This window comes from Eumetopias jubatus, unplaced genomic scaffold (assembly GCF_037043125.1).
Source record: "Eumetopias jubatus isolate StellerSeaLion01/CBP00866 unplaced genomic scaffold, mEumJub1_p1.0 scaffold_4, whole genome shotgun sequence".
Classification (NCBI taxonomy): domain Eukaryota; kingdom Metazoa; phylum Chordata; class Mammalia; order Carnivora; family Otariidae; genus Eumetopias; species Eumetopias jubatus.
The window spans coordinates 2,089,553-2,110,491 of NW_028274810.1; the positions used below are offsets into that span (position 1 = coordinate 2,089,553).

Below are 20,939 nucleotides of genomic sequence, written 5' to 3' on the forward strand. Positions count from 1 at the left end.
CAGTAGGTGGGGCATGTGACTCTTGATCTCAGGGTTGTGAGTTCAAGCCCCACGTTGGATAGAGATACTTTAAAATCTTTAAAAAAAAAAAACTTTAAGCATGCGATTCTTGATCTCAAGATCATGAGTTCAAGCCCCACACTGGGTGTAGAGATTACTTAAAAATTAAATCTTAAAAAAATAAAAAATATTATACAATATCCTCATTTATAAGTGTGAAATAGTAGTCCATCATCAGAGTGAAACATAATCCCTATTCTACTTTTAGATTACTCTGAATAAAGACATCCAAGTACATCAAGCAAATGGACCATATAATTCTTTTTCCAGTTTTTTATTTTTAGGATTTTATTTATTTGAGAGAGAGCACGAGCGAGCATGGGATGGAGCATAGTGGGAGGGAGAGGAAGAGGGAGAGAGAATTTCTAGCAGACTCTGCACTGAACACAAGCCCGATGAAGAGCTCAATTTCATGACCCTGAGATCACAACCTGAGCCAAAACCAAGAGTCAGATGCTTAACTGACTGAGCTACCCAGGCACCCCTGGACCAATTATTCTTTAAAAATATCTATAAGGCTATATGCAACATAACATGGAAAAGTCCTTATATTATGTTAAATGCAAAATACTGTCTATTGTGATGAGCACGTAAAATATTTTCACCCAAGAAAAGGCACAATGTGTAAAATATGAAAATAGTTGAGTTAGGGTGACTAGAACTATGAGCAGTTTTTAAAAATTTTACATACCTGTTATTTCTTCAATTACACAAAGCTTTTTAAACAACCTCCCTACTTTCTCCACAACAGATCTTCTTAGAAATTGGGTGAAGACTCACAAGTTGGAGAAAAACAGACCCCTGACACATCAGAAGAGAGACCCTTCCTTTGACTTTTCACCGGTTCGTTGCCCAGTTAGTGGGTACACAGCAATACTAGACACTAGACTATAAAAACAAATAACTACTCTATTGAAATTTGAAGATCTGTCCTTGCTAATTTTGCAATTGAGGCATCTGATCGGCTCCCTTTCATCTAACTCCACCTCCTTGCCATCTTACTTTAGGCAAACAATCAAGTCAGGGAATATTTTTATTGACTAACTGTCTTAGCAATCAGGCTGTACTTTGCCCTTAAACTCTTGAGATAAGAGATTCAAACATGTGTAAGCCAAGTATAGCCAAAAGTGAAGCTTGGAGCTTGGATGCATCTACACCAAATTATTACTCTGGACCACTAAATAAAGAAATTTTTTGGATTTTGTTTCAGAAATAATAACATTTTGCATCTTACATTTTAAACACCTAATTCATTGATAGGAAAAGAGAAGTATAACTAGAGAATGTGAATGGCCATAGATTTCTAAAATGTTTGAGCTTCTTCCAATAAATAGCAAATCTTGTCAACAATTTAAAAAGTGCAAAATTATTATCTCAATACTTTTTATTTATTTATTTTTTAAAGATTTTATTTATTTATTTGACAGAGAGAGACACAGCGAGAGAGGGAACACAAGCAGGGGGAGTGGGAGAGGGAGAAGCAGGCTTCCTGCCGATCAGGGAGTCCGATGTGGGACTCGATCCCACGACCCTGGGATCATGACCTGAGCCGAAGGCAGACGCTTAACGACTGAGCCACCCTGTTCTTATATTTTCAATTAAAACGGCATTACTGAAAAATTTATCCGAAGGAAAACATCAAAATAGGAGCTCCGAGAGAGCAAGAACTTTACCTTTGCATGTAGACCACTCTCAAGTATATGTTGAAAGAAAAAATGAAATAATCCTAAACAAAGAAAAAGATTGTTTCCAAATTTGTTTTTATAAAAAGTTAACAATAGAGGGATGAATAGTTAAAATTATAGCACAAATTAACTATAAAGCAATCATTTAAAATTATAGAGATGAAGAAAATATCTAGAAATATGTTTGAGCCAATATTATGTTAAAAAGTGGATTATAGGGGCACCTGGGTGGCTCAGACGGTTAAGTGTCTGCCTTAGGCTTAGGTCATGATCCCAGGGTCCTTGGATAGAGCCCCACATCAGGATCCCTGCTCAGCAGGGAGTCTGCTTCTCCCTCTCCCTCTGCCACGCCCCCTGCTTGTGCTCTCTAGCTCTCTCTCTGTCAAATAATCTCGGGGTCCTGGGATCAAGCCCCGCATCGGGCTCCCTGCTCGGCGGGGAGCCTGCTTCTCCCTCTCCCACTCCCCCTGCTTGTGTTCCCTCTCTTGCTGTCTCTCTCTCTGTCAAATAAATAAAATCTTTAAAAAAATAATAATAATAATAATCTTTTTTTTTAAAAAGTGGATTATAAAATGCAACTTCTAAAAGGTAACATAGGAGAAAATCTAGGATATGGCAGAGATTTTAGATACAACAAAAACATGATCTATGAAAGAAAAAGTTGCTAGGCTGAACTTCATTAAAATTAGAAACTTTTGCTCTGTGAAAGATACCGTTAAGAAAATGAAAAACAAGCCACAGCCTGGGGGAATAATATACGGAAAATGCATATCTCATAAAAGACTCATATCCAAAATACAGAATGAACTCTTAAAACTCAACAATAAAAAAACAAGCCCAATTACAAACTGGACAAAAGATATGAACAGACACCTCACCAAAGAAGACTTACAGATGGCAAATAAGAATATGAAAAGTGGGGCACCTGGGTGGCTCAGTGGGTTAAGCATCTGCCTTCAGCTCAGGTCATGTTCCCAGGGTCCTGGGATCAAGCCCCACATCAGGCTCCCTGCTCAATGGAGAGCCTGCTTCTCCCTCTCCCTCTGCTGTTCCCCCTGCTTGTGCTCTTGCTCTCTCTGTCAAATAAATAAATAAAATCTAGGGAAAAAAAAGAATATGAAAATTCACTCAACATCATTCATCATTAGAGAACTGCAAATCAAAACAAGATACTACACAACTATTTGAATAGCTAAAATCCAAAAAAACAAATGACACCAAATGCTGGTGAGGATGTGGAACAAGAGCAACTCATTCATTGTTGGTGGGAATGCAAAACGGTATGGCCACTTTGGAATACAGACTGATAGTTTCTTAAAAAGCCAAACGTAGTCTCAACCATAAGATCCAGCAATCACACTACTAGGTATTCACCCAATTGGCGTGAAAGCTTATATTTACACAAAAACCCACACACAAGTGTTTACACCGGCTTTATTCATAATTGCCAAAACCTGAAAGCAACCAAGATATGCTTTGTAAGTGAATGGACAAACAAAACTGTGGTACATCCCGTCAATGGAATATTATTCAGCTATAAAAAGAAATGAGCTATCAAGTCACAGAAGACATAGTGTAGGGGGAGAGACCTTAAATGCATATTGCTAAGGGAAAGATAATCTGAAAAGGCTATATACTGTATGATTCCGATTATACGACATTCTAGAAAATGCAAAGGTCAGTGTGTTGCCAGGGGCGTGGAGGAAGGGGAAGGATGAATAAGTGAAGCACAGGGGATTTTTAGGGCAGTGAAACTATTTTGTATGACACTGTAACAGCACAAACACGACATAACGCATTTGTCAAAACTTATGGAACTTTACAACACAAAGAGTAAACCTTAATGTATGCAAATTAAAAAAAAAAATCAGCTAGTAGGTTGGGAGAATCCCAGACTGCGACAAGAGAATCTAACTGTATTTCAAAAGTATTTCAAACAATCTCCCTAAAGGGGGTAGGGGGAAAAGGTACAGACCTAAGTAACTGAAATGAATTCTGTAAGATAAAGGCAAAAGGGACTGCACGTAAGTACTATACTCTAGTCGATAAAATTGCTTCCCCAGAGTACAAGTTAACAATTGCTATATATGTATACTGGAACTGAACAATTAAGTAAATGAATGGTGAACATGGGGAGCCAAATTTCTCACTGTTGAAGTGGAAATGTACAGATCTGCAAGGGAGGGTGACAAAAAAACCCATATGGTAATGGAGTAAAACTACAGTAAGAACTCATTTAATTTAATATAGATAAAGATAGTTACATATAGAAATATTTATAGACATGTGTATATACAGGGGTTAATATACACACATATATTCTTTTGCTGTCAGCTGAGAGGACCTGAAAGAAATAGCTAGTAGCTACCACCACATCTAGTGCCCAGATCTTGCTTTCTAATACCATTCCCCCATAAAAAGAACTAGGACCCTTTGGAGAAATGGTTGATTCTAGGTTTGAAATACACAAGATGAGCCCGGAGCCTTTTGTAGTGCCAGAAAGTAAAGAAGTACTCAAATACAAAACAAAATAACCCAAACATTAATGGGGGGAGGGGGTATGGCAAAAGGCACAGGGGCCAATTGAAAGACCTACCCATGGTCAAAGCTGGAACAACTGGAGCAATAACATAAAGCAGTACTGGATTATGGGTTGTATCCATGAGCCCATAATGATATAAATGACTGAATATATTAATACATGGGGGAGAAGAGGCATCCTTCTCCTATGCAGAACAATTCTAAATTATACAGATACTACACTCTAGAGGAGGGGAGCGTAACTCCCTGCTCCTTAAGTGTAGGCTGCATACAGTGTGACTCCACTACTATCCAAAAAGTATAGTAGGGGAGAGGGGCTGCGGAGAATAACTTTACAGTGTAGAAACCTGACAAACATGATTTCAGCCAGATGCTCAACATCACAAATCATAATGACAGTATGTACTCTTCATATGAACTAATGAAAATGGTACTTTACCTCTATAATATTCCTCCCCCCAAAACAAAACCCCAGTCGAATTGTGAAAAAAAAAAAATCAGACAAATTCCAATAGTCAGGCATCCTATAATACACTCAAAATTCAACATCATCAATACTCAAGGTCATCAAAAACACAGAAAGACTGAGAAATTGTCACAGCCAAAATGAGCTTAAAAAGACATGACAACTAAATGTAATGTGGTATCCTGGATGGGATCCTGGAACAGAAAGACATTAGGACTAGACACTAAAGAAATGTGAACAAACTATGGGCTTAAGTTAGTAATAACATATCAATACTGGTTCATTAATTTAAACAAATGGACCATACTCATGTAAGATGTTCATAAAAGGAAAAACTATATGGCGGAGGTGGGAGAAGGATTTATCAGAACTGTTTGATTTTTTTTGTAAATCAAAGTGTTCTGGAAAATAAAGTATTAACTTTAAAAGTTATATTACAAATTATATATAACAGTTATGATTTCAACTTCATATAAGATGCCTAAATAAAAGACAGCCAAAATACCAAAAGTAGTTTTGTTAGGATAAGATGGGGGATTATTTTTCTTTTCCTTAGTCTCCAAATTTTCTCTAACATATGACAATACTTTATAATTTAAAGAATGAATTTTATACCACTACACACCTAGAATGACCAAAATCTAGACCACTGACAACACCAAATGATGGCAAGGATATGGATTAACAGAAAGGCTGTTCATTGCTGGTGGGGATGCCCAATGGTACCACCACCTTCGAAAACAGTTTGGCAGCTTCTTACAAACTAACATACTCTTACCACCTGAATTAGCAATTGTCCTCCTTGGTATTACCCAAGGGAGTTGAAAACTTGTCTACACAAAAACCCGCACACAGATGTTTATAGAGGCTTTATTCATAATTACCAAAAACTGAAAACAACCTTCATGTCCTTCAGTAGAGGAATGGATAAACATACATACAGCTAATTTCCTAAGGGCAAGGACTACATGTTATTCAGCTTTCTACCTCCAGTGTCTAATCCCATGTTCATCAGATAGTAAGCACTCATTAAAATTTTTCCCTGAGGGGCACCTGGGTGGCTCAGTCCCTTAAGCATCTGCTTTCAGCTCAGGTCATGATCCCAGGATCCTGGGATAAGAGTCCCACATCGGGCTCCCTGCTCAGTGGGGAGCCTGCTTCTCCCTCTCCCCCTGCTGCTCCCCCCGCTTGTACTATCTCTCTCTGTCAATAAATAAAATCTTTAAAAAAAATTTTTTCCCTGAATGAAAAAATTATTAAGACTAGCACGAAAAACATTCAATAATGGTTTTCCTTCAGGCACTTCTGTAATTCCACTCCTTATTTTTAACTTTTATACTGGTTTCACTGTTTAGGGGGAAGTACTAAAAACATTATGCAAGCTCTACATTTTTCAAACTTTAGTATTAGTGATTATTTTGCTTTCTATTATGGGAGGTAGTAGAAATAATGCTTAAGAGTAAAATATGGCATTCAATTACGTAAGCAATTTCAAAGTGAGGCTATGTTTTCTTTTACTCAAATGTATTGAAAATAAAAGTAACTAATTGTTGTTATTTATTTTTAAATATAAACACTGACTCCAAGGATAGCAAAATGAGGTAAGAAGGGGTAAGAAATAAACATGTTAACATTTAAAAAGTGAGTCTTTATTTCATGTGAATTCTGGGAATAATCTATTGTAATTACACTGTTTCATCTCATGAAAACAAAATGCACCACACTTAGTATGAAAAAATGTAAGCACAATGGGTTTCCTCACATGACAGAGGCTAAAGAATTACCAGTAAGGTCTTAAAGAAAGTTCTGATACTAAAACTATATACAGCATTGACTTATTTTGTTTTGATAGGATTGTTTATTTTTCCATTTTTGTCTTTAAACATTTGATCAGCATGTAGTAACGCGTGGTTCTATTTAAACGTAAGGCTGGATGTGAAAACTGGGTTACTTCTCTACACTGTGGGATAATGAATGTTAGATAGGGGTAAGAAAGTTGCTAGCAGCCTATGGTTTCCTGGTTTCCTTAGCCTGACATAGCTTCCTATGTACACTACTATTGCTGAGAACCCCTCCCTCAGTTATTGACCAGTAAACAAACATAATCAGTTTTAAATCATTTCCCAACATCAATTCAAAGAGTTTGAGATCTGCTATAATTTTGAACCATTGCCCTACATGGCCAATTTAAATGCAACCCCCAAATGTTTTTAATTTGGTATACTGATCACAGTGAAAGTTAATTAAAAAATAATATCTACCAGCTTTATCAACTTTAGTTTGCAAGTGATACAAATTACCAAAAAAGGAATCTTAATTTTTTTAAAGTTCTATTTCACTACTATTCCTGGATTACTACATAATGTGATTAAGAGCATGACTCCTCCTGTGATCTGGTAAGTTTGTTCTAGGACAACAGCCTACACCCTGAATCCTAATAGCTATTTCCTAAATATTCAATTACTCTCAAGAGGTACTATACACGAGTGTATAGAAGAAGTGTAGAGGGGCGCCTAGGTGGCTCAGTTGGTTAAGTGCCTTCCTTCGGCTCAGGTCATGATCCCAGGGTCCTGGGATCTGCCCCGTATCAGGCTCCTTGCTCAGGGGGAGCCTGCTTCTCCCTCTCCCTGCCACTCCCCCTGCTTGTGCTCTCTGTCAAATGGATGAATAAAATCTTTAAAAAAAGAAAAGAAAAGAAAGAAGTGTAGATCTATCAGCTCAAAATACCTTCATCTATGACAGATAGCCTTTAAAAATCCGTAACAACAACAACAATTAGTAACAACAGATATACTTTTGAAGGGATAGTCCTTTAGCAGTCAAATACCACCCTTTAATCCAACTTAAATATGGGCAATTTCTCTTGGAAGCTGAGGAACACAGACTACAGTTTCTGTAAATTGTGGTCTATTTCAACACATTGAACAAGAAGAAAGGTACAGTAAGACCTTTTCTGAATCAGCAGGATAACTGGGTAGGGCAGGGAAATCTAAAATAATCTACCAGCACATAACTCATAAAAGTGTCACATTTCCTTAGATTCAAAATACCAGCCAGAGAACAAAACTCACTGCTGTGTCCAAGTAAAGATAGGTAGAGGTTACATAGCTTGAGAAAATAGATCCAAAAAGTAGTTTTTAACCCTACCAAAATCAAAATGACAATAATATTGGGTAAAAAAAATTAAGTAACCCATGGTGCATTCAGTAGACAAACGACACACTTTACAAGTTACAAACTTTATAGGTGATTAAACTGATCAGCAAAAGAAGTGGAAGAAGTTTCCAAAACTTTCACATTTTCCAAGATCACCAAAAATTAATTTAATCAATCTCCCAATTTTTAAAACATACTAAATAAACATAACTAAAACTAGATAGACATATAAATATAAAAGTACTGCACTATTTGGGGGGGGGAAAGACAACTTCCTGGTTAATCTCCTTGAATAGTTCTCTAAGAGTAATCAGCTGCTTGAACACAGCTGGGAGAATATCCATGCAAGCAGCTGACTCTCTGCAGACACACTGTACTTTTCCAAAGAGAAGTAAGCTAATTACTTGTGTTCCAAGTCCATAGAATACATAGATCTGTCATTCTAGTTTTGCTCTGAGGTCTGACACAAGAATCTACACTTTTAGATAGCTTAAGCAAAAACAAATCATTTTTTAAAAGATGTTTTCACAACTTAACTTCATGGAAGGAAGTACCCAAAAGGATACTCAAATACAGTTCCTTACTCTGCAACTTTAATACCTTGCAGATAGGTGTATTTCCTCAACTGTTATGAAAACCTTACTTGGTTAGCAGGGAGCATGCTAAGTAATAAACAAGAGACTACATACATACCACCTAGCATTTGACTAAAACCATATCACACAATTTAATCCTGAAGTACCCCTCACATTACTGAGAGAAAGCAAAAATTTACTTTGTGGGCATCACCAATTCTTATTTAAGGATCTTTGTATGGATTTTCAATCTGAAGGTAGACGGCAGGTAAAAACCTTAGTACTAGGGGTGCCTGGGTGGCTCAATCGTTAAGCATCTGCCTTCAGCTCAGGTCATGATCCCAGGGTCCTGGGATCGAGCCCCACATCAGGCTCCCTGCTCCGCGGGAGACTGCTTCTCCCTCTCCCACTCCCCCTGCTTGTGTTCCCTCTCTCGCTGTCTCTCCCTCTCTGTCAAATAAATAAAATCTTTTTAAAAATAAATAAATAAATAAATAAATAAATAAAAATAAACCTTAGTACTCTATTGTCTGTCTTCAGTCCCCTCAACTCCCAACAATATGCTGCATGCAGAAACAAAAGATTTAAATTAAAGGAGGCATCTTCAAATCAGAGGAGCAGACTAGGAATTCTTAGAACAGCTAAAAGAGAACCTCGTAGGGCAGAGCACAGTGGGCCTGCAGCATATAAGGATCAAACTTATCAACTGTGAACACAACAGTAAGTACACTCATTTAAAACTTAAAGAGAAGTGGGGTGCCTGGGTGGCTCAGTGGGGTAAGCATCCGACTCTTGATTTCAGCTCCAGTCATGATCTCAGGGTTGTCAGATCCTCATGAAGCCCTGCATGGAATCGTGCACCCAGCATGGAGTCTGCTTGAAGATTCTCTCCCTCTGTCCCTCTCACCCTGCCTCTCTCTTTTCTCTCTCTCTCTCCCAAATACATAAATAAATTTAAAAAAAAATAAAAACTTAAAAAGAGAAGTGGATATTCGACAAGCTGGACTAGATTGTGAGGTAAAACATATACAAATTAAAGGCAACCAGCTCCTTCACCAGCTGTTCCTAGCTCTGGGTGTTAGAGCTTAGTTGTTCTTAGTTCCCTTCTTTATATAGTACAAGACAGCCCAAGAGACTAGATGCTCTGAAATTCTTCTAATTCTAATAGTGATTTTCCTCTTCGGCCTTGGAAGTTATTCAACTTCTTTGGGTAAATAATTAAATAAAAACTAAATTCACAGGGAGTCCTAGGTATTAATGCACATATAATTATTTTCTGACCTCAAAAACAGAACAGAATCCAAACTTTGTAGCACTGCATTCAAAGCCCTTTTTGATCTAACTTCAAGCACAACTGTCTACAAATAGCAACTTTAGATTCCTTATTATCCCAAGAACTTTTCATATCCTCCTCCCTTTGGTCACAGTTTCCTCCACCTATAAAATCCTTCCCCCTTCTCTGACTACTGAAATTACACTTGTCCTTCAATCAGTTTAAAAGCCTTCTGTGACCAATCATCTCAACCATATTCACTCATTCCTTTAAACTTCATTGTGTTTTTCCTTTATCTCCATTAATTCATTTGCTTTACACACAGTAAAATGTACACTTGCCCACTGCAGTGTTAAGCTTCTCAAGGGCAGAGATGCGGGGACTCTGTGACTCATACAAGCCTAACAGTAATTTACACATAGTTTGTGCTTAATTGCAAAACCAGATGGGGTGATACTAGTGGGCCAACACCAGAAAAGTGATACCCTAAATCACTGTTTTTCAAACAGTGGATCATAACCTAATTTTCATGAAATTAATGTGGCTCACCATCAGCATTCAAACAAAACAAAATCTCTGAAATACTGAACAGACTAAAAAATGCCAAGGAGCACAGTAACACTAAATATAGTTTTGTGAAACTTCCTTCAGGTGGGGTTTTTTTTGTATTTATATTGGTTCTAATATAAAACATATCTCTTACAGAGACATGAAAGTTTTTAAAAAATATTTTTAAACTGCCTAAATATTTTTGCGGCGCCTGGCTGGCTCAGTCGGTAGAGCATATGACCCTTAACCTCAGGGTCGTGAGTGCAAGCCCCACATGGGGCATGGAGCCTACTTAAAAAAAAAAAAAAAAAACCCTAGGGGCGCCTGGGTGGCTCAAATGGTTAGGTGACTGCCTTCGGCTCAGGTCATGATCCCAGGGTCCTGGGATGGAGCCTCACATCTGGCTCCTGGCTCAGCAGGGAGCCTGCTTCTCCCTCTTCCTCTCCCCCTGCTCATGCTCTCTCTCTCTCTCTGTCTCAAATGAATAAATAAAATCTTAAAAAAATTTAGGGTTTTTTTGTGGGGTTTTTTTGCCCCAAAAAAGGGCAACGAATAGCCATTTTGGCTCCCTGTCACCCATCCAATTTAACAATCAGAGAGGGTAAAAATCCTAAATTTTTTTTTCCATGTGTGGGGCTGGAATTGTACCACCCATATTTGGCTTTTATAAAACTGCTTGAGTAAAGCACAGAAATCATCTGTATAGCTGACAGTCAAAAAGAATGATTCTAACTGGCTCTAATCTAAACCAGAATATCCACTGTGTTAGTAATGCCATCATCTAACGAATAAACTCACCACAGATCATGCTCCCAAGGCACAGGGCAGTGATCATAAATTTTAAGGGTCTCCTTGTCAATTGAGTCTCTTTGCTTATCATAAGAATTACTCCCAATGGGACTTATCTTAAAAAATAATTATCCTTGAGACCATGGTAACAAACCCTCACCTGAAACAAACTAGTCAGTGGGGGCTGAAGAGAAGCCTTCTTCCCAATAATTTATATGACCTAGACACATCTTTATGTTACTAACAACAGATCTTTTCCTGGTAACAGCAATGTTATGGAAGTGATTTCCAAGAGAAAGATAAATGCTGTTTTCAAATTTAGTTTTATTTGTTTGCTACCTCAACTACCTAGGGAATTAAAAGTATTTCCTGTGGCTGCAGTTATGATTATGTCAGGCTCTCTTCACTGATAACCAATAAAGATATCAACAAACAAGGGCAACGAAGAGCCACTTTGGCTCCCTGTCACCCATCCAATTTAACAATCAGAGAGACAGGGTAAATAATGATATAAGACAGTTACATTTCACAATGGAACCAAAGCTCAACTGCTATCCAAGTTTATAGGGATGCGACTGAATTTTAAGAATTTTAAGTGACTACCCAGTCAAGAATAGTTGACTATTAATAGTCAAAATAGCTAAGAAAACAAAAGAAATGGAAAATATATTGGATTTAGAATCCAAAGACCTGGGTTTAAATCTGGTTAACATTCGTTAGTGCAACACCCAGTTTCCTCTCTTATGAAAAAGGGGCAAATAATACTCATACATTCACTCAGCAAATATTTATTGAGTAATACTTTCTATGTGCCATTAGACGTTTGGCTAGGGAAACAACATAGATGTATGTAGTCCCTATCCTCAAGGAATTTATATTTTCCCTATCTCACAAGGCTGTTGTGAAGTTCAAATGTAAAAATACTATGCAAATTGTAACACACGACATAAAGTGCAAAGTGAGGGGCGCCTGGGTGGCTTAATTGGTTTAAAGTCTGACTCTTTTTTAATTTTGTTTATTTGAGATAGTGACAGAGAACACAAGTGGGGAAGAGAGGGAGAAGCAGGCTCCCCACTGAGCAGGGAGCCCATGTGGGACTCGATCCCAGGACCCTGAGATCACGACCTGAGCCGAAGGCAGACGCTTGACTGAGCCACCCAGGCACCTGACTATCCAACTCTTGATGTTGAATATCTGACTCTTGATTTCCACTCAGGTCATGATCTCAGGGTTGTGAGATCAAGCCCCGCATCTGCGCTCAGAGAGTCAGCTTAAGGTTCTCTCTCTCCCTCTGCCCCTGCCCCTTCCACCCCGTGCCCACTCTCTCACTCACTCTCTCTGTCTCTAAAATAAATAAATCTTGGGGCGCCTGGGTGGCCCAGTTGTTAAGCATCTGCCTTTGGCTCAGGTCATGATCCCAGGGTCCTGGGATCAAGCCCCGCATCGGGCTCCCTGCTCCGCGGGAAGCCTGCTTCTCCCTCTCCCACTCCCCCTGCTTGTATTCCCTCTCTCGCTGTGTCTCTGTCAAATAATTAAATAAAAACTTTAAAAAATAAAATAAAATAAAATAAATAAATCTTGGGGCACCTGGGTGGCTCAGTCAGTTGAGCGTCTGCCTTTGGCTCAGGTCATGATCCCAGGGTCCTAGGATCAAGCCCCAAGTCGGGCTCTCTGCTCAGCAGGAGTCTGCTTCTCCCTCTCCCTGCTACTCCCCCTGCTTGTGCTCTCTCTCTCTCTGTCAAATAAATAAAATCTGAAAAAAAAAGAAAAAAAAAACCTTTAAAAAAATCTTTAATTAAAAAAAGTACAAAGTGATATAATGATTTTATTAACTTGTTCTACCTCTTTGCCACTTATCTTTATTACAACATTTAGAAAGATTCAATAAAGGGGCGTCTGGGTGGCTCAGTCGTTAAGCGTCTGCCTTCGGCTCAGGTCATGATCCCAGGGTCCTGGGATCGAGCCCCGCATCGGGCTCCCTGCTCAGCGGGAAGTCTGCTTCTCCCTCTCACACTCCCCCTGCTTGTGTTCCCTCTCTCGCTGTGTTTCTGTCAAATAAATAAATAAAATCTTTAAAAAAAAAAAAAAAAAGAAAGATTCAATAAAGTCTAGATGAGCAGATATAATAGTCCACTATCTTACTGAATTGATTTTCTAAGGGCTGGAGTTCAGGAGTCTACCAATCACTATTTGTTAGTATAGTCTTAACTCATGACTCTCAACATAACCACGAAGATAAAATGAACGAAGAATTCAAGGCCTAGAACCTGCAGTGTAGCTCCAGGTATGGGCTGGGTATGCGGGTTGCAAAGGGAGTAAAAAATAAAGACTTCTAGGCCCCATGCAAGACCTACTGAATCACAGATAACCCTTAAAGGGTGAGTCCAAGAATCTACACTTTTGACAAACACACCCAGTGGTTTTTATGCTCACTAAAGCTTAAGAATCACTACCATAAAATTTTCTTTGATCAATAACCATGATTTCAAACACCATTTCTAAAATCTACTTGTGGAAAATCTGGGCCAAATAGAATTCATCTACAATTGAGAAAGAAAGTAGCTCCTGAGAAGGTACCTAGCAGTCAACATTAAATGACTCACACTTAACTCGTAAAAATACTTCCTGTGGCACCAACCTCTTTATTCCAAACTTTCACATTAAATGAAGCTAAAAAAAAAAAAAAAAGAATGCTCATGAGATATTCCTAAGTTATTATATTAAAATGAATTCCCAATAAACAAATTTATATATATGTGTGTGTGTGTGTGTGTGTATATGTATATATATAGAGAGAGAGAGCTTTAATTTTTCTTATGGTTTAACTTTAACAAGGGAATCACTGCTCAGCCTTTTGGCTAAGATCAAGTGTAAGTTTAACAAGGGAAAGTTGATGGGTATATTACCTTGAAGCTATGAAAAGGGAAAGCATATACTCTACCCAGGACAAATATATCATGATTTTAAATGCTTGCAAGCCAATCTTGGGGGTCCATGCTTATTAAAGACCACACTACCCAAATACCAAAGAGATAAACTAGTCAATAGATAAGCCCTTAAAAATAAAGATGGTACCACAACTATAACCCTCCTAAGGGCAGCTCTCAAGAAATCAATCAAGAGCCCTTAGAAATACTTTAACCTTTAAGAAAATTAACCTGAAGTCAAATGTTACTTCACATACTATATAATTAGTGCAAAGACATATGTATTTTGGTTCCACTTATGAAAGCATCCCTCCAGGTATATACACATCAAAGGGAAACATTCAATATACGTTACACTGGGTAAAATTACAAGGTGGAGATGAACACTGCTGGTACAAAACTTCCCATCTGCAGTAAAATTTAGAGCCCAGAGGGCTTGTTCATATCCTACTACCAAGCCCTGCAATGTGACTCTTTCCAAACCAGTTAGAATCTAGTCAATTCTGAAGGGAGAAAGGACAAACTGAACCACCCTGAATTTAGTTTAATGACTGTTCTAAGATTCAATGAGGACAGGGCCTTTATAAGGCAGACTTTAAAAGAAATACAAATAAATCAATGCTCTTACTTTTGTCCAAGACTTTAATCCCTTAAATCTCAGGTTACTCGGTTCTTTTCACAACTCAGTTATCCAAATGACTACAATATATGAAAACTGGAATAATTTGTGTATAACACGAAAGCATCTAAAATAGGGACAAGTCTTAGTTAAAAAGCAATCATCAAGGTCCAGACATCCACCTATGACTTCATGCAAACTATGTCTACACAATAATAATCTACCTATGCCTAACCCTGATCCCACCTGGCACTTCAATAACATGCAAAACTTTCCTGGGACAACAGAGAGGTTAACTTAAGGAACTTGTGGGAGACAAAGAAAAGCCCTAAGGAGTGCTGCCTAAAGAATGCTTTAGAAAAATTAGCATCAACCTAACCAAAATCAAAACAAGTAACAGACACAGATATCCCTCAAGAATCATGTCTGTTTGGTCGCTGATTTCCTCCTCTCACTTGAAAACCTAAGGAGAAGATGCAGACTTTGGAAGGAAAGAGACTGTATAGCTGAAGTCTCAGAGAATCTGCCAACTTGCTTGACTCTGTGTTGCAACTATCACCATTTCCCAATAATAGCAAAGAAGCTTCAGAGAATTTGGAAATCAAAATACAGCTGGAAGGTGAAAAACCATTGCCACGAAGAAGTCTCATCACCACAACCTTCCAGAGTAAGGTTCTCTAAGCAAAGAGCATTCTTTTGTCCTGCCCACTTTGTCTTTTTTAAGACAGTCTCTACTCACCACCAAGTATGCGCCAAAGTTCAATGTTTTCTCTCTAGATGGAGGAATGGGCCTAGACTGGAATATGGACCTGAGGCAAGTCCCTCCATCTGCCCTAGGGGATCATCTAAAGTCTCCCCTACAGTACCTAATTTATGTCTAGACTCTGTTACAAAATCATAATAAAGGCAAGAAGCTACCAACTATGTTAGTTGATATATATACATATATATTTGAAATAGTTGATATTAGTTGTGGTCATCCACAGGATTATTTTTGGTTTACTTCCTTTAGCTCTTATAAAAAGTAAAGTACTTAGAACTTTATGATAAATTTACAATTTTAAATAAATACTTCAATTTTAAATTTAAAAATAAACAGCTGGATCCAAAGTTAACTTCCAAAGGGAAAGGAAAACGACAATTCCGAGAGCTTCTATCAGAAGGAAACATCAGCCACAGATTTTGAGTTATCTAGAAAGAAAAGAATTAGATGCCCAAGTATGAAGCAAAATTTTGGTCACTACTGCATTCTACATCTGAATGCCCTGGCCCCCAAAGATTAAGAATGTATTACCAGAGAATAAGAAAAGAGCACGTAGAACATTAACAGAAAAAGCACAAATGGAAGGTTTAATAGCTCCAAACAGTTACTTTGGTGAGCTACTCTTTCTTCCGGTGGAAGGTAAGAGGAAACAGAATGAGTGAATTCCAGAGTAAGAGTGTCAAGGATAAGGGCAGGGGGCATAAGGTAAATAAAAAGGGAGGGACTCCTCTATAGGCCAGACCTCAAGATACTAATCTCTTTGAAACCTTGAGCAAACCTACTGTTTTACTAGAGGAGAAACGGAAGGTTGTGGAAATCATAACTAAAATAACATTTATAAAAAATGAGAGAGACTTCATGAGGGCAAATCCAAGCACTGAGAGAGAGGGCAAAAGTGTGAAAAAATAAGGGTTCAGTAAAAAAGCAAGAGATACAGGATTGAAGACTGCTGGGGAGAATGGAGGTGAGGTAATGAGAGCATATGCCACCTACCAGTCAACCAGCAATCACTATATAAATTTTAATACAAAGTACAAAGCCACCAAGGTAAAACCTGGATGAGAGTGGTGGAGGAGGTCTGCAGAGAAATTGCAAGACAAGGCAGCATCCTGCTAGAGCTTTAAAGGATGCAGTGGGGAAGTAAGGAGGAAGGAGTATGAAGGGGGGAGGGGCTGCAGTAGGAGCCTAAAAAGAGAAGGGAAAGCAGTCTGGAGGAGATCAAGAATAGGATAAAGTTGAGCATGGGATCACAAGAGGATAGAGTAAGACAGAGAATGGAAAGGGCATGCCCCGTGAAAGTAAGGAGGTCAAAGACCCAAAAGAGGGGTATAGTTTGGGGCGGGGGGGGAGCAGGAGAGCTCCACCATAATCCTGACTAAAAAGAAGTAGGAGTATGGTGTAGAAGTGAAGACCAGAATAGGGATGCTCTCAGAGGGATGTGAAGATGGGAGACACCAGATTCAAAATCCTGGTGCAATACGGGACAACAGTGTAAAGAAAGTACAGTGTCCAAGACACCCTCCCCCACCACCAAAACAAAACAAAAACAAAGGCATGCAAGCAAGGGTCAGAGAAGAAGGTACACTCTTGGGAGAGAGAATCCAAAAGGGAAGGGAGGAAAGGGACACAAGGCAGGATAGAAAAATGCAGGGGATGCTTAACCGCAGGAGAGGGTAACTAAGGAAATCAAAAGGAGTGCAGTGGAGGGATGATTATTCCCGGAGGAAAAGTGGGAGCCGATCACAGGTCCTACCTACTTGGTCTAGAGGACAGAGGGACGGTCCTTGGGGGTTGACGGCAGTGGTGGAGAACAAGAAACTACGATGCTAAAGATGAGAACTTGGGTAGGACGCGATAGGGGCCGGGTCAGAAAAAGAGATGCTGTCAGCGAGGGCAGAAGTCCAGCAAGGGGCAGAAAGCGGCATGCCCGGGGGTAAAGCAAAAGGGCAGAAAAGAAGGCAGAAGAACGGGGGCAGGGGTAAAAACAGCCGGGCGCAGGGACGTAGACCGGTTACCGGGAGGGAGGTGCGGGTCGCGAAAACCCTGGGCGCGGGGAGGTGAAAGGGTCAACCCCAAGGAGGTGCGGGGCCTGAGGGGAACGGAGTCCCGGGGCCCGGTTCAGGGGCTGGAGGGGGGGAGGGGGGACGGTGCGGCCTGAGGGCGACAGGGGTAGAGGGAGATGCGGGGACGGCCGGAGGGGGCGGGGCAGGGTGGGGCGGCGGGCAGCCCAGATACTCACACCTCCAGGATGCGGTCCCCCTTGCGCACCCCGGCCCGGTCGGCCGCCCCCCCGGGCAGCACGGCGCTCACATGCTGCAGCGGCGCGTACAGCTCCCCGTTGATGCTCCGCAGTTGCCCGCCCTCGCTCACTTGGCCCCGCACGTTGAAGCCGTAACCGGACTCGGACTTGACGATGCGCACGACCCGCGGGCCGCCGCCTCCCCCGCCGCCGTTCCCGGCGCAGTGGAGCCCGGACCCCCCACCGCCGCCGCCACCTCCGTTTCTGTGAGGAGCTGAGGGGTGAATCCCTTCCCCGTCCTCGTCCGCCATCTTGCAAGCGAGCGAGCCGTACCCCCGCCCCCCTACGCCTCCACTCCCTCCTCGCGCGCGCTCGCCCTGCTTAACAGCCGCAAGACCCCCGGCGCGCGCGCCCGCTCCGCCGCCCGCGGGACCGGAGTCGGCCACAGAGCTGCTCGAGAGGGTAAAGGGGAGGCCGGGGGCGGGGGGAAAACGGACGGTTGGGCCCCGTGGAGCCTCCTGGGAGTTGTAGTTTCTGGAGGGTGGGGGCGGAGGAGAGGGCAGAGCCCCGGCCGGAGCGGAGGTTATGTGACGCAGTTGGGGAACAAAGCCTGCCGGGAGTTGTAGTTTGAGCCGCTAACCCAGCGCCGAGTGCGGCGGACTGATTTAGCTGTTGACGTGGGGCAAGTTTTTTCTTTCATTTCATAACTCATTTGGTAGCCTCTAAAGCAATAATATTAGGATAAGTTGACGTTTGTGACCTTAAATTATAACAACTCATTTGTTCAGTACCTTCTGTGTTCACATACATTATTTTATTCCGTGGCCCCAGCAACCTTGTGAGCTGACTGGATCATGAATTCGTTTCTCTATTTCACTTATTTGGAAACCCAACCGTAGAGAGGCCAAAGTCATCCACCTATTAGGTAACAGGAACTGAGGCCCGGTTATTTTTTCGCAACTTTCACGTATTGCAACTACATAAAAACTATGCTCCAAATATACAAAAAGCGTATGCAGAGAAAATTATGGTCTCAGCGATTTAGAACTGGATACTAGAGGGGCCAAGTAAGAATTTAAATCTGGCAATGATTTTGAAGTTACCTTTATTTCTAATTTATTTTGTTTCCCCCAACAGCACGGTAGAATTCTTTGCCAGTGGCAGCAGTTGATGTTTTTCAGCTACCTACCCAAATGCACACTCACAGATAGTGTGCAGAATGCCTAGCAAAGGCAAGAAAGAAGAGCAAGAGCAAAAATAATGAAAATAGCTTACTTGAGCACTTAGTACTCTTATTTTACCCTACTGACTGGCTAGTAAGTTTGTCTGTTACTGTTTTGTGGATGCTGACAAAAAGACACAATTCCTGGATCGGAGACAAAGGACTATTACAACACAGGAAGCAACGTGAGCTTCAGCATTTTTGTTGTCAATCCCTCTTCCCCCAAGTCTTATGGGGATGACAAGGGCTCACATGAATGCTGTGCACTTACTTGGTGGATTTACACCACAGCTGAGGGAACACTGAGTTTGGGAAACCTGCCATTTTATAGGAAGCAGTGAGCAAACCAGTTCTCTGTCCTAGAGGGAGACATTACTTCATTCCTTAAAGTTGCTCACTATAAACACAACCTTGAGAATTGACCCTGGTCAAGAGCAGTCAGCGTCTTGCATTTTTGGCATACCCAGGAAGATGGGTAGAAGCATGACAGACCCATGAGGGACTGTTTCTCTCAACATTACCATGTGCCAAACACTATTCTAAGCCCTTTACATCTATAATTTTATTTAATCTTCACAATCCTATAATGTGCCCTACTTTATAGGTGAATAAACAGGCATAGAGAAGCCACACAGCTAGTAAACAGTCCAGGAGGAGCCACAGGGATTCATAGTTTAAAAAAGAGAGTAAAAGTGGGGCCCCTGGGTGGTTCAGTCGGTTGAGTGTCTGACTCTGGATTTCAGCTGGGGTCATGATCTCGAAGTCTTTCAGTTGAGCCTCAGGTTGGGCTCCACGCTCAGTGCAGAGTCCTCTTCAGATTCTCTCTCCCTCTTTCTGCCCCCCACCCCACACTTTCTCTCTCCACTAAATAAATAAAATCTAAAAAAAAAAAAAAAAGACAGTAAAAGTTACCTTGCAGAGAGAGGTCTGATGACTTATAAAAGCAACCAGTGTGGCGCCTCGGTGGCTCAGTCGTTAAGCGTCTGCCTTCAGCTCAGGTCATGATCCCAGGGTCCTGGGATCAAGCCCCTAGTCAGGCTCCCTGCTCAGCGGGAAGCCTGCTTCTCCCTCTCCCACTCCCCCTGCTTGTGTTCCCTCTCTTGTTGTTTCTCTCTCTGTCAAATAATCTTTTTTTTTAAAGATTTTATTTATTTATTTGAGAGAGAGAGAATGAGAAATAGAGAGCACGAGAGGGAAGAGGGTCAGAGGGAGAAGCAGACTCCCTGCTGAGCAGGGAGCCCGATGTGGGACTCGATCCCGGGACTCCAGGATCATGACCTGAGCCGAAGGCAGTCGCTTAACCAACTGAGCCACCCAGGCGCTCTCTGTCAAATAAATAATCTTTTAAAAAAATAAATAAAATAAAAGCAACAAGCAACCCCCTGAAAGAATTTGGGAACCATGTATAGGTTTCCAGCAATTGCTCAGCATGTGGGGGAGGAGAGTAGTAGAATAATTAAGACATCTCACAAAATGTGGGATGAGGATCCAGTTATTATATTAGAACATAAAAGTTAGTATGACCTTATTTTATAACCAACCTAATGAAGAAGGGTGTCAACTAACTGCACAAATAGGGAAAATAATACAAGTTGAAATAATAAGAATTTTGCTGTACAATCATTTGGTTTGAACTGAGCTCTTAATGGGCAGGAATTTATCCACTAAGGACATCAAAGAAAGGAAAAAGGGAACTTCCACTGAAAGAGCTATTTTTTTCATTTGTTTATTTGACAAAAAGTGTACTGAATGCCTGCTCTGTTCTAGACTCTGCAGTGGTGGCTAGGGATACAAAGATAAATAAGATGTTATCTACAAACTCCATGAAGGGCAGTATGGCATGGTGAAACTCACAAATGCACATACTCCTTGGTCTGGCAGCTCCACTTCTAGGAATCCATTCTACTGGCACACTTGTACATGTGTGAAGTGACATTTTTGTGAAGATAGTCATTGCAGTATTACCTGTATTTACAAAAGACTGGAAATAACCTAATGTCATTGATGAACTTAGCATACAACCACAATGGAAAACTGAAAATAAAGAATAAGGAAGTTCTTTACGTGCTGAAATG

General features: G+C 40.6%; 1 protein-coding gene across 2 annotated transcripts in view; it reads right to left on the reverse strand.

Annotated features, from left to right (window-relative positions):
* SNX27 (sorting nexin 27) overlaps positions 1–18,124 on the reverse strand; it is a 68,542-nt gene extending 50,418 nt beyond the window's left edge. Inside the window, exon 1 of one of the 2 annotated variants that reach the window (XM_028088242.2) lies at positions 17,643–18,124. In XM_028088242.2, the coding sequence (XP_027944043.1) occupies positions 17,643–17,953 (311 nt within the window). In that variant the 5' untranslated portion in view covers positions 17,954–18,124. The remainder of the gene's footprint in view (positions 1–17,642) is intronic. The other variant, XM_028088243.1, reaches the window with a different exon arrangement.
* Positions 18,125–20,939: the final 2,815 nt, after the last annotated feature.